The sequence below is a fragment of the Apodemus sylvaticus genome, chromosome 3, assembly GCF_947179515.1.
Source record: "Apodemus sylvaticus chromosome 3, mApoSyl1.1, whole genome shotgun sequence".
Lineage (NCBI taxonomy): Eukaryota > Metazoa > Chordata > Mammalia > Rodentia > Muridae > Apodemus > Apodemus sylvaticus.
In genome coordinates, this window is record NC_067474.1 from 163188300 (window position 1) to 163200399 (window position 12100).

The window sequence follows — 12100 nt, forward strand, 5'->3', positions numbered from 1 at the left end:
TGGTGGTGCACATCTTTAACCCCAGCAGTCAGAAGGTAGGGGCAGGTGGGTCTCTGAGTTCAAGGCCAGTGGGATTTGTTCCAAGACAGTCAAGGCTACGCAGAGAAACCCTGTCTCAGAAAACTAGACACACACAGACACAAGCGAACAGTACTAAGACCTCACAGATGGCCACTTTTCAATCCACCTCACCTCTATCAGGACGAGAAGGCTTGCCAGGAAGACAAAGGTCAGGTTAAAGCCCAGGAGCTCCAGGAGGGACAGGGCGAGGCAGCCTTTCTGACTGCACTCCTCCACCGCTGCAGGCAGAGTCAAGGAAGAGTGGTCGCGGCCACGCGGCTCAGCGCTTGGAATGTTTCCCTGCACTCCACAACAGCCTTTTATGTTTTTTCAAGACAAGATTTTCCTCTGTGTCTTGGGTGCCCTAGAGCCCACTCTGTAGACCAGGCTGGCCTCAAACTGAGGGATTCACCTACCTCTGCCTCTCAAGTACCGGGATTAGTTTAAAGATGTGTACCACTGTGGCTGGCTACATACAACAGTTTTTAAACATTTTAGTTCGATGTGTGTGTGTGTGTGTGTGTGTGTGTGTGTGTGTGTGTGTGAAGCCAGGTGAATATACACTTGTGTGCTGGTGCCCAAAGAAGCCAGGAGGAGGCCTTGGGTCCTTGGAGCTGGAGCTACAGGTAGTGGTGAAGCTGAGAGGTGGTTATGAGGTCGCTGGGAACAAACTTCAGGTCCTCTGGAAGAGCAGCAAGTTCTTTTAACTGCTGAGCCATCTTTCCAGCCCCACAACTGCTTTAGTTGGGTGTGGGAGTTCGTATCTTTAGTTCAAGTAAAGGCAGGTGGGTCTCTGTGAGTCCGAGGTCCGTCTGTCTACATAGGATCATTCCAGGCTGTCAGAACTGTGAGACCCTCCCTCAAAACAACCAACCACCAAACAAGAGCCTCTCAGGGGCGGTCAGACAGCTCCACAGGGAAAGGTGCCGCTGCCACACCCGACAGCCTGAGTTTGACCCAAGACCCACATAGTGGAAAGAGATGACATGCTGTCCTTGGACCTCCGCACCCACGGTGGCATGTGCACTACCACTACCCCCAACACAGAGAGTAAATAAAAGAACTACTCTGAATTTACAGGATTCCCCCACCCCCAAATTCACAAAAGATGACCAACACCTTCCAAAGCGCCGCCTGGGCAAACCTCTACACTGTGCCCTGTATAGTGCCCCGTGGGCCCCCGCTATTTTACTGTACTACCCCACAGCATGTCCCAGTGCTGCCCCACCTGAGCATTAGCCTCATGGGCACACAGCTGTGCTCCGCTGACTTCCGCAGACGCTACAGTGCTGAGGAGGAGGCATGCTCTCTCCATGCCCTCCTCTCTGACAGCCTTCTGTGTCACAAGCTGTCACAAAGCTGCCTTCGATGGACCTGAAGTCCACCTGAGAAGGAGTTTAAAAGACACATTCAGATAAGATGTAGACACTGTAGATGCGTGGAGACGAACTGTCTGTCTCTCTTGTGTGGCACTAGGGATTGAAATGATGGCCTCCTACTCGCGCACGGTGCTCTAACAGCGTGTTACTTCCCCAGCCGTTTTGCCTTTCATTTTGAGACACGGTCTGCATTGCCTGGCTGGCTGGGACTCGCTCTGCAGCCCACGCAGGCCTGGGACTTGCACATCTCCTGCCTCGGCCTCCCTAGCAGAGCACCAAGAGGCCTAGCTTTGTTTCTTAAATGCAGGGAAAACCTATCCCAGGCTGTGAGCTCAGATTTCCCTTTATTTGTACAATTTTCTTGTTGTTGTTTGGGTTTCTATTTGTTTTCATAAATGGAGTGTTTCTTTAAATGTGGTCAATCGATAAGATCAAGGTCCAGGATAACTGCTTTGCCTCCAATCCATGCCTCTGAAGTCTGAGCTTCTACAGAACTCCTGCCGTCAGCCACTCTCTCGTTTGCTCTTTTCTATCTTCATCTCAAACCCAGGAGAGGTGATGCAGATCCCTAATCCCACATTTGGGAGGCTAAGACAGGTATATCAGGAGTTTCAGGCCAGTCTCTGCCATACAATGAGTTTGAAGCCAGCCTGGGCTATGTAGCTACTTGTAGGACAACCAAGGCTAGCTAATGGACAGTATCTCAAAAAAAAAAAAAAAAAAAGTCGTGCTTTCCTGTTTCCTGTCCTTCAGTGACAATTGAAAACCTCCTGCCTGAATGGCTGACAAACAGCCTTCCAAATACCACAATTACTGATAAATTTCTCAACTAGAAAGAGCCTCGGAGATGGGCGGTGGTGGCGCATGCCTGTAATTCTAGCACTTGGGAGGCAGAGGCATGCGGATTTCTGAGTTCGAGGCCAGCTTGGTCTACAGAGTGAGTTCCAGGGCAGCCAGGGCTACACAGAGAACTGTCTCAAAAAACTAAAATAATAATAATAATAATAATAATAATAATAAAAAAATAAAAACTAAAAAAAAGGAAAAAGCCTCGGGAATCCAAGGGTGGGAAACAATGGAACCGCAGAAAGGATACACGCTTGAACCACTCCGAACTTGAGCTGGGTGAAGAGCCGCACCGCAAAGTCCACAAAGAGACCCACCTGTGGAGGATAAGAGAGCAGCATCGGCGTCTGCGTCTGCGTCTGCAGGCCAGTGCGAGTCCCTGAGAAGACTCCCCTGCCCTCACTGCACTCTGGTGGTGGCTCCGCGTGGCACCTGCAGCAGCAGCAGCAGGGGCATGAACTCTGCCAGTCACGCTGGCTTTGAGGGACCCTGTCCCACAGTGGCCCCACTGACTCTCCAAAGAAAAGCGGAAGTGAGGCAGAGGTAAGAAAGAAGGCTCAAAAAAAGACAGGGAGAGAGGGTGTGACTGAGTCACGGCGAGCCACTCAGCAGTTTCCAGTTTCCAGAGGAGGATTGGCAAGAACAGCCAAACTGTCCTCAGTGGTGCCCAGCTGAACAAGCCTTCGCCTCAGAATGCTACTTACAGGGCATTTACGTGGGTATACGTGGTCTCTGGGTTTGGTATTAGCCCTTTGTATTTTCCAAGTCATATTTCAGTGAGAACAATGCTCTCAGTCGCTGGATTCCTGGGAACCTACATGCCGCTGCTCTACCCCAGGCAGTTTTCGGGAGGCCCAGGACGCCTCCCAATGTGGCACAGTGACATCAAAGGCCTTGCTTTAACTCCGGCTTCCCTCCAGCTAAAGCCTAGAAGCCTTTTAACTGAAGCAGAAAGTGAGACAGGTCCCAGGGCCCTAGAGCAGGGTTAGGCTGCAGCAGCTCCGCAACAGAGGAGGCTGCCTTCTCAGCATCTATGGACGAAGCCACTGATGCGGCAGTTAAAAAGGTGACAACTCACAGAAACACTAACAATTACATGCAAATGACGCCGCTTACCGAGAGAGCCACAGCCAGAAATACACAGGACAGGTGCTTGTGTTTTTAGTCCCCGCCCCCACCTGGGACGCTAAAATTATAAACACAACCAACCCAATTTCATTCTCACGATGCCCCCAGAATATTAGCAAATAGGCCTCCTGACTGCATCACCGCCACTAGCTGTTCCCTGTGAATTTACCACCGTACAACTCTCACGAGTACAATGTGAATGGAGACAATGAAGCCGTAGAAAGGACACACGCTTTGAACCAATGTCACTTGGGGCTGTGTGACATGAAATATACCATACGTATACTCTACCTAGATATGTCACTGAGAAGTAAGCCTAAGGCTTGTGGCCAGGTCCTGAGGAAGCCGGTGAGGGGCTGAGCCCCTCTCTGCCACCGTAGTGACAGAAATCAGATTTGGCACGTGTCTTCCACCGGGTGCAGCTTCCCTTCTTTGGTTTTAGTGATGCTAAGGCCATAGTTACGGCACCAGCCTAACTGCTGTCATAATCTTTTGGGAATCTAGGAGCCTTGTCGATTCTGACCCATCCCTTCAGCTACCACTGCCTACTCAATGTGAGCAGGACAGTGTGACCTCAACATCCACCACAAAGAAGGACTGGCTCGCTCAGTAGAGCTCTGACCACGCAAGCCTGGAGTGCCCAGAGAGCCCAGAGTCTGTGACTCACTTCTGTAGTAGCCAATGCAAATGCAAAGTCACGCAAAAAAAAAAAACGGGCCAGGATAATGAATTTTCAGAAGGAGAAAGAAGAAAGGCTGTCTTGAACAGAGTGACAGCTAGCCCAATGCTGCAAATGTCACAGCGGCAGATGACAAGGGCCATTCACCAGGCAAGGCCTTCCCTCTAATCCCGACCCATCCAGCTTGCCGCCCCCAGGGTCCACGACTCACCAGCCCCGTACAGACACCGATGGCGAACACCACCATCCACTTCACCGCTTCGTATCTTCGCCCTTTCTGTTCACAAAGGAAACAACCGGTCCATTCGTGATGGGGAAAAATGTATCTTAGCTAACCAGTTCTGCAAGTGTGCTGAGGAGGGGCAGCTGCGTGTGCCCCACAGCGACACCGATGAGCCCCAGGGAACTGAGCTGGGCAGAGTGGCCAGGGGTACACTGGACGGCAGGGAGAAGTCTAAGACTGTGCCAACACTGTGTATGTGTGTGAGGGAGCCTATGTGTGTCTGTATCTGTGTATGTAATGTCTACGTATGTATGTGTATCTGTATATGTTTGTGTGTGTATGCATATATTTCTGTGTGTATCTGTGTGTCCATGTGTGTATGTTTGTCTGTGTGTGTGTGTGTGTGTCTGTATATATGTAGTGTCTACATATATATGTCTGTGTGTATATCTGTGTATGTATATATGTTTGTGTGTGTGTGTGTGGTATGGCTATGTGTATATCTGTGTGTGTGTGTGTGTGTGTGTGTGTGTCTGTGTGTGTGTGTGTTAGTTCTCTTTCACCACCAGGGTACTGGGGATCAAACTCATGTCAGCAGGCGTAGCAGCAGACTCCTCTTCCTGCTTGGGAACAGGCTTTAGGGATGTAAATGCCACTCTCTCATGAAAAGGTGTAAAGACAAAAGCGGGCCCTTACAGAGTCACACAAGGACAGCAACAAGCTGCTGAGACTTCTTCAATGCTAACAGATCAAGAGCTGTGGGCTCACCTTATTATCCATGGTCTCCAGAACCTCCAGGTAAGGGTCGTTGATACAGCGGTCATAGTCCAGACTCTGAGAGAACACAAGAATGCTAATGGTACACATGGGATCTCAACAAAACCTAACAAGAAAAGCCCGTTTCCTCCTGTTCAGCAGGAAGTGGGCACCAGCGGTGCCAGGGAAGGCTCGGTGCAAATGCAGACTCCAAGCCTGTGGCCAGTGGCTTGTGACCGGCGCATGAATAGGACGCCCAGGTGAGTGGTATTTGCAGTTAGAGCCAGCAGCCCACTCCTGGGAAGCCTCATACCCAGGAAGAAGCTGTCACTACAAACTTTTAGGGTCTGGGAAGTAAGCTCAGTGGTAGGATATCATACCTAAGGCCTCGTGTTGCACCCTAGCACTGGGAAAAAATAAAAGACAGATTTTCCAGTTTCTACAAAATCATTGAAGGCCTTCAGCTATCACCGGTCTTGCCCAACTTATTCCCTTACATGTGAACAAACCTTCAATTAACCAGAACCAAGCTAACCCAGATCAACTATTGTACCTGTCTTTATAGGAGGCCTCCAGGAAAATGAGGTTAGCCACAGACAGACCCAGACAGACTATTTTTAAAGGCCATTTCTCATGTCTGTCAGAAGGGGCACACACTGAGCCCAGCTCCCCCAGTTTCTACCCTCAGGCAATGTCACTTCAGCCAGGCTCCAGAGATCACAGACACCCAGCAGCCTGTGTGCAGGTGTGCCACAGGCAGTCAGTCAAAAGAAGTCATCTAAGTTCTAGGTCTCCTGAGGGAAGCAGCAGTCTGTCAACGAAGAAAAGGTCCAACCTATGCCCTCCCTTCCCCATACCCAGCTCCACTGCCACGTCAGTTAATAAGCAAGCTGGACATTGGCCTGTGGCCTTATTCCCAAGCACAAGTTTTAAGTCAGCCAAATATTCATGTGATGTGTGACAATTTAATCCACCCATGACCGCCGAGAGCAAGTCCAAATTCCTTTGGTAAGAAGTCCTGGAGTAAGTCTGTTATACATCTCGACACAAGACTAGGTAGCAATCAAACCGTTGTGGTAACACCTTTATCCCCTAAAACATATGAAGAATGCTCAGACTCATTAAGGGAGAAAAAAGTGATAAAAAGCAAGATGTAGGGGCCAGGCTCTTGCAGAGGACCTGAGTTCAACTCCCAGCACCCACATCAGGTAGCTCACAACGGCCTCAAGAGGCACTGCTCTCACGTACACAAACCCATACTCACTCACTCACTCACTCACTCACCCACTCTCTCCCTCTCTCTCTCTCTCTCACACACATACATACAAGCGCGCGCGTGCGCACGCACTCGCACTTAATTTTTATTTTTTATGTAAAAATTTTTTTAGATTTATTTTTATGCATATGCATGTTTTACCTGCCTGTATGTCTATGCACTATACTTGTGCCTGGTGTCTGTGGATGATGGAAGCTGGGGACCATGAGGATGCTGAGAACAGAGCTTACGTCTTATGCTCTAAGAGCAACAAGTGCCGCTAACCACTGAGCCACCTCTCCAGCTCCATATACATAATTAAAAAAAAATCTTAAAGGATTTCAGGATCTCATGAAGCCCAGGATGCTCAGATTGACTATGTAGCCAACAATGATGCTGAATTTCTGACCCCCCTGCCTCTATCTCCCAAGTGCTGGGATCACAGTATCACATTGTGTCTGGTTTACGTAGGTTTGGGGATGGAATACAGGACCTCACACATGCTACACATGTAAACTCTAGGCCTCTAGCTGGTTGTTATATTAAATAAGAAAATAACTGGGTCCTGGAGAGATGGCTCACATGCTCGTCCAGGAGACGCAAGTTTGCTTTTCGCACTCACATGGTGGATCACACGGCTCGCAGCTCCAGCTCTAGGGGACCCAACACTGTCTTCTGGCCTTGGCAGGCACCTGAACTCCTGTGTGTTCATGTGTGCCTACCCACACACAAACCCACACATACATTAATGGAATTGTATATAAAAAACAAGCAGAACACAGGGAGGAAATCGAACTCATTCATGAGTTACTAGACATATACAGATTTACACACACACACACACACACACACAATTTAGAAAGTTAATCAGAGTAACTACTTTCTAGGAACTAGGAAAATAAAAATACTGCAATCTATTGATCTCTTTTTGTGTTTTAAAGAAAAATGAGAAAGTGTACTTATTGAGTCACATGATAGCAAGCTGTTGAGACTTCTTCAGTCTAAGAGACCAAGAGCTGTGGGCTCCTTAATCTGTGGTCTCCGATACCTCCAGGTAAGGGTCCTAGATGCAGTAGTCATAGTCCAGACTCTAGACTATGGGAATAAAAAGGATCGAAGGCATGTGCCAACACAGAAGGCGTGAATCTAGCTTTAAGAATTTCTTTTCTAATTTCTTAAATGTGTATGCATATTTCTCCTTTTACTGGAAAACCAACTCTTCCAGAGCCCTGGATCTCCAGAGTGTGACGAAGGCCTGCCTTCTTATGTTATTGCAGTGACGAGGCCGAGGGCTGCACCCCTGAAGAAAATCAGGATGTGGCTGACCACAGACTCTGATTAGAAAGCTCAATTTTCACCCAGGCACTTGCCTACTACACAGCACTCGGAAGGATCCTGAGTTTAAGGCCAGCCTGGACAAGGCCCAGACAACCTTTGTTTAGTTTTCTATTATCTCCCTATCCTTCCTCCTTCACTGTTGTGCTGCGATCAAACCCAGGACCTTCCACGTGTTCTAAAAAATAGAGAGGTATTTGTAACCTCTGACCTCTGAGAAGAGAGGCAGAAGGCTACGGTGCTCACCAAGGATGCCAGGGTCAGCCAGTCAGCCACACCTGTGTCTAAGAAGCTGAGGGACTACTCCCAAGAGCTTCCGGAGTGCTGACACAGGCAGGTCCTGGGAGGATGGCTTCCCCTAGGAGATCGGGGAAGCTCCCACAAACCTTACCTGCACACCTGGATCTGCCTGTACAGCTATACCCTTTAGTAAATGCCTTAATAATAAACTGGGGACTCAGGTTTCCCTGAGTACTGTGAATGTAATCAGACTGGGGTGGAAGGGCAACCTATCTCTTTCCTTCTTTTTTATTTTTTTGGTTTTTTGAGGAAGGGTCTTACTGTGTATCTCTGGCTGGTCTGAAACTCAGTGCAGAAACCAAGCTGGCCTTGAGCTCAGAGATCTCCTTGCCTCTGTCTCCTAAGTGCTGAGATTAAAGATGTGTGTAGGGCTGGAGAGATGGCTCAGCGGTTAAGAGCACTGACTCTTCTTCCAGAGGTCCTGAGTTCAACTCCCAGTAACCACATGGTGGCTCATAACCATCTGTAACAGGATCTGATGACCTCCTCTGGTGTGTCTGAGGAGAACCACAATGTACTCACATACATAAAATAAATTCAGAAAAAACATCATTTAAAGGTGTGTGCAACCACGCCCAGCTTCCAGCAGGCAAATGTAGCCCTCAACCCGTGGGATCTGTTGCTACCCCCAAATAATCAGCCAGTGTCTGCTAGATATCTGCTTTGGGTGTCAGTAAATAAACCATCTGGTGTCAAAAATGGGGTACAGAGTGGGGTGAGAGTAAGAGGAAGTGCTTTCTCTGAAGCCTCTGTCTATCTCAGGTCAAGATTTGCCACAGGACAGTCAAATGGTGGGAATCCTTCTCCAGGCTTCCTATCAACAGGGGCAGATAATGGAGACTGAATCACAAGGCAGAAGGGAGACCTAGCAGACAGTGCAAACTCTGTCCCAGGCAACGATCTGTTCTTTAAACTCATTCATCTGTCCACCCTAAAATCCGTGTAAAATCCAAAAAAGATGACTCTATTTTAAATGTCAAAATTTTTTAAAACTTAAAACCAAGTTCTCTCTTCTGAAGTTGTGTACACCCATCTGCCCTAAGAATGCTTGCTATCCTATCCATCTCGCCTGCTGCGCCTGGCTCGCAGGTATGTACCTGCCTCTCTGGTCTTAATCCAGCCATGGCTAGTTTACTTCCCAGCAGGGAGAAATGGGAAAGACCTTTGTCCCACCCCAGGGCTCCACAAACACGTCTCAGTTGTCCAGAAGCAGCAAATCTACAGAGGCAGAGGAATAAGGGCTGCTTACACTGGGTGTGGTGTTAATACAAATACACAGCTGTACTGGCAGCCATCGAGGGCTGCACAGAGCGAGCCTGTCTTTAAAAAAAAAAAAATCTGACTAGATAGCTCTGAGAGCAAAACCACATGGCCACAGCCTGGGTTCCATCCCCAGACCCCAGAATGGACCCCACAGAATTGCTCTGTGACCTCCACATGTGACCCCCTGACAACAACAACAGGTTTCATTTGTATGTATGTGAGTGTTTTGCCTGCATGCATGTATGTACCACATGCATGCCTATTTCCCACAGAGGCTAGACAGGGACGCTGAATACCCTAGAATCAAATACAGGTGGAATGGAACCTGGGACCCTGGAAAAGCAGTCAGTGCTCTTAACAGCTGAGCCATCTTTCCAGCCCCTGGTAATACATTTTAGAAATAAAAAAGAAAAATGTCATCGACCCCCCCCACACACACACACAAAAGTAAAAAGAACTGCTCAGAGGGCCAGGTGTCTGTGACACGTCTTTTATCCCAATACTTGGGAGATAGAGGCAGGTGGATCTCTGAGTTCAAGGACAGCCAAGGTCACACAGAGAAACCCTGGGTCAAAAAATAAACAAAAAAGAGTCAGGGGCAAAAGGAATGTGATATTCAGCGATTGTTAAAGAGCATGGGTTTTCTGGAATGAAGAGAATGTTCTAAAATTGATGACTGTTGTCTGCTCCTGTAGATCCACTCAGGTCCACCCGGGATGAGCTACTCGTAGTGGATGAACTGCATCCAGTCAGATTGCTAAGGGAGGCAAGCGGCGAGGCAACACCAAGTATCTCTACATGGTTCACACGTGCCAGGCAGTCTGTTACTTTGTCAACCACACGCTTTCTCTCCTCCACAGGACAGACCTGTTATTTCTGCTGTCTATGCTGTCCTTTGGTTTGGGGGATGAGCAACCCCTCCACCTTAATCTCCACAGTTGAACTCTTTAGTATTTTATAATTTTCATTCATGAAATGTGCCACTATACCCAAAAATCTCAGCAGAAGGGTTTCACGGTTGATCCTTAGCTATAAGCAGAGCACTTTCCTGATTAAGTGTCTGAATGAGGTCTGGGGAGATGGCTCAGCAGTTAAGTACACTGACTGCTCTTGCAGAGGTCCTGAGTTCAATTCCCAGCAACCACATGGTGGCTTATGACCATCTGTAATGGGAACCAGTGTTTGAAGACAGCTACAGTATACTCATATACAATAAATAAATAAATCTTTTAAAAAATGAAAGGTTGGACAGGATTGATGGAGCAGCCTTGTGGGTTCCCAGAGGGGTCTTCCCGCCTCAGCCCACCAAGTCTAGTGCTGGACTAAAGGGGCACCACAGCATGTGGCCCCACACTCTTAAAAGTCCCGTATCTGAAACTGGAAACTACGAGGGCTCCTAACAGCTCATAAGAATGCCTGTTGTGAGCAGTCACAGGAAAGCGCTTCCACCCCAGATCTCTGCAAGGTATAAAAGTTTAACGGCAAACACGCTCTCTATGTAGGCTGAACTGGAATGCATCATCACCACCAGACTGTGTGTCGGTTAAGGTGATGAAAGGGGCTTGCTAAGCAGCACTTCCCAAGTCGGTTATCTCCCCCACCCCCACTCCCTGAGGCAGAAGGTCACAGAGCATCATCTCTGGTGGGTGGCAAGCACCCAGGCCTTTCACTACTTCAGTTGCCCAAGACAGTGTCTGAACACCTCACCTCATAGTCTTTCCTTGGAAGGATCTCATCTTCTTCTTCCTGTGTCTCCCCAAGGATGGTCTAGAAAAACAGATTCACAGAATGGAGATCTTTTAATGGGCTAAGGGCAGAAGGAGAATTAGTATTATTAAGATGGAAATTAGCGGGGCTGGGGATTTATTTAGCTCGGTGGTAGAGCACAAGACCCTGAGTTCAGTACTCAGCTCAAAACAAAAACAAAAACCTAAAAAGAAAAAACATGTTGGGATGGATACGTAGTCACCAGCTGAGCTCCACATTTGTACTGATTGATGAATCTAAATCATAATGCTCACCTTCGCGACACCTGAAAGATGTCTGATGGCATCTTGGTTTAGGAGAAAAATTCGGGTTTCATTTGATAATAGACTGAATATGAAACCAGAGGGTGGGGGAATGTATCAACTCTGAAAACCCAACTCAAGTTTTCCCAGGTTGCTTTGCAGGGGGGAAGCTGGATCATCAGTGACCCAGAAGAGTGAAGGGTAGAACAAGAAAAGGCCGGAGAAACTAAACCAAAATGCATGAGCATCAAGTCCTGCAAAAGGGCTCCTTCTAAAAAAGGCTTGCTTCATTCAAAACTCCTTCCCGATAAAAAGAGAATATGGATGGCATTAACCCAAGCTGCCCGAGATCCTCCCTCAGAGCCCAGATGGAGGTTATGGGACCAGAACTCTGATTTGGGCACGCGGAGCAAAGACCGATGCTCGCAGAGCCAGGCAGCGGTCCCCGGGCCCCACCCGCAGCCACCTGCAGGCGCACTTCGGCGCGGCCCCACCCCCGGCAACGCCTCTTGTCATCCTGTCATCCCTCAGCCACTGCCCCTTCCCCAGCCAGGCCGCCGCCGCTCACCAGCTCCTCGGGGGTGCGGCTCTCGCGTTCACCGCAGCAGCAACACCACCTGCAGCAGCAGCACACGGACCCCCTGCACCCCGCCATCTTCCTCTTTTCCTGCCGCTCCGGACCACCTAGGCCAATCCCCCCCCTCCCACCACCCAGGATCCGACCCTCACGTGACTGGTCCCGGGAGGGTCACGTGGCCCTCTCGAGCTCAGGGTCCGGAGACAGGGAGTGGCTGCAGACGGGTGGGGTGAGAGAGCTCGCGTCACATGACGCAGTACTTCGGCTGGCTTTCCCAAGAGACCTCCGGG

General features: G+C 49.0%; 1 protein-coding gene across 3 annotated transcripts in view; it reads right to left on the minus strand.

Annotated features, from left to right (window-relative positions):
• Clcn6 (chloride voltage-gated channel 6) overlaps window positions 1–12084 on the minus strand; it is a 31596-nt gene extending 19512 nt beyond the window's left edge. For 2 of the 3 annotated variants that reach the window (XR_007977141.1, XR_007977142.1), the window contains exons 1-6: window positions 11802–12084; window positions 10932–10991; window positions 5084–5149; window positions 4304–4369; window positions 2536–2602; window positions 193–299 (exon numbers count right to left, since the gene is read on the minus strand). Coding sequence is in view for 1 of the 3 variants with exons in the window: in XM_052178132.1 (XP_052034092.1) it covers window positions 193–299; window positions 2536–2602; window positions 4304–4369; window positions 5084–5149; window positions 10932–10991; window positions 11802–11888 (453 nt within the window). In the remaining 2 variants the exon portion in view is untranslated. The remainder of the gene's footprint in view (window positions 1–192; window positions 300–2535; window positions 2603–4303; window positions 4370–5083; window positions 5150–10931; window positions 10992–11801) is intronic. The other variant, XM_052178132.1, reaches the window with a different exon arrangement.
• Between the last annotated feature and the right edge of the window lie 16 nt (window positions 12085–12100).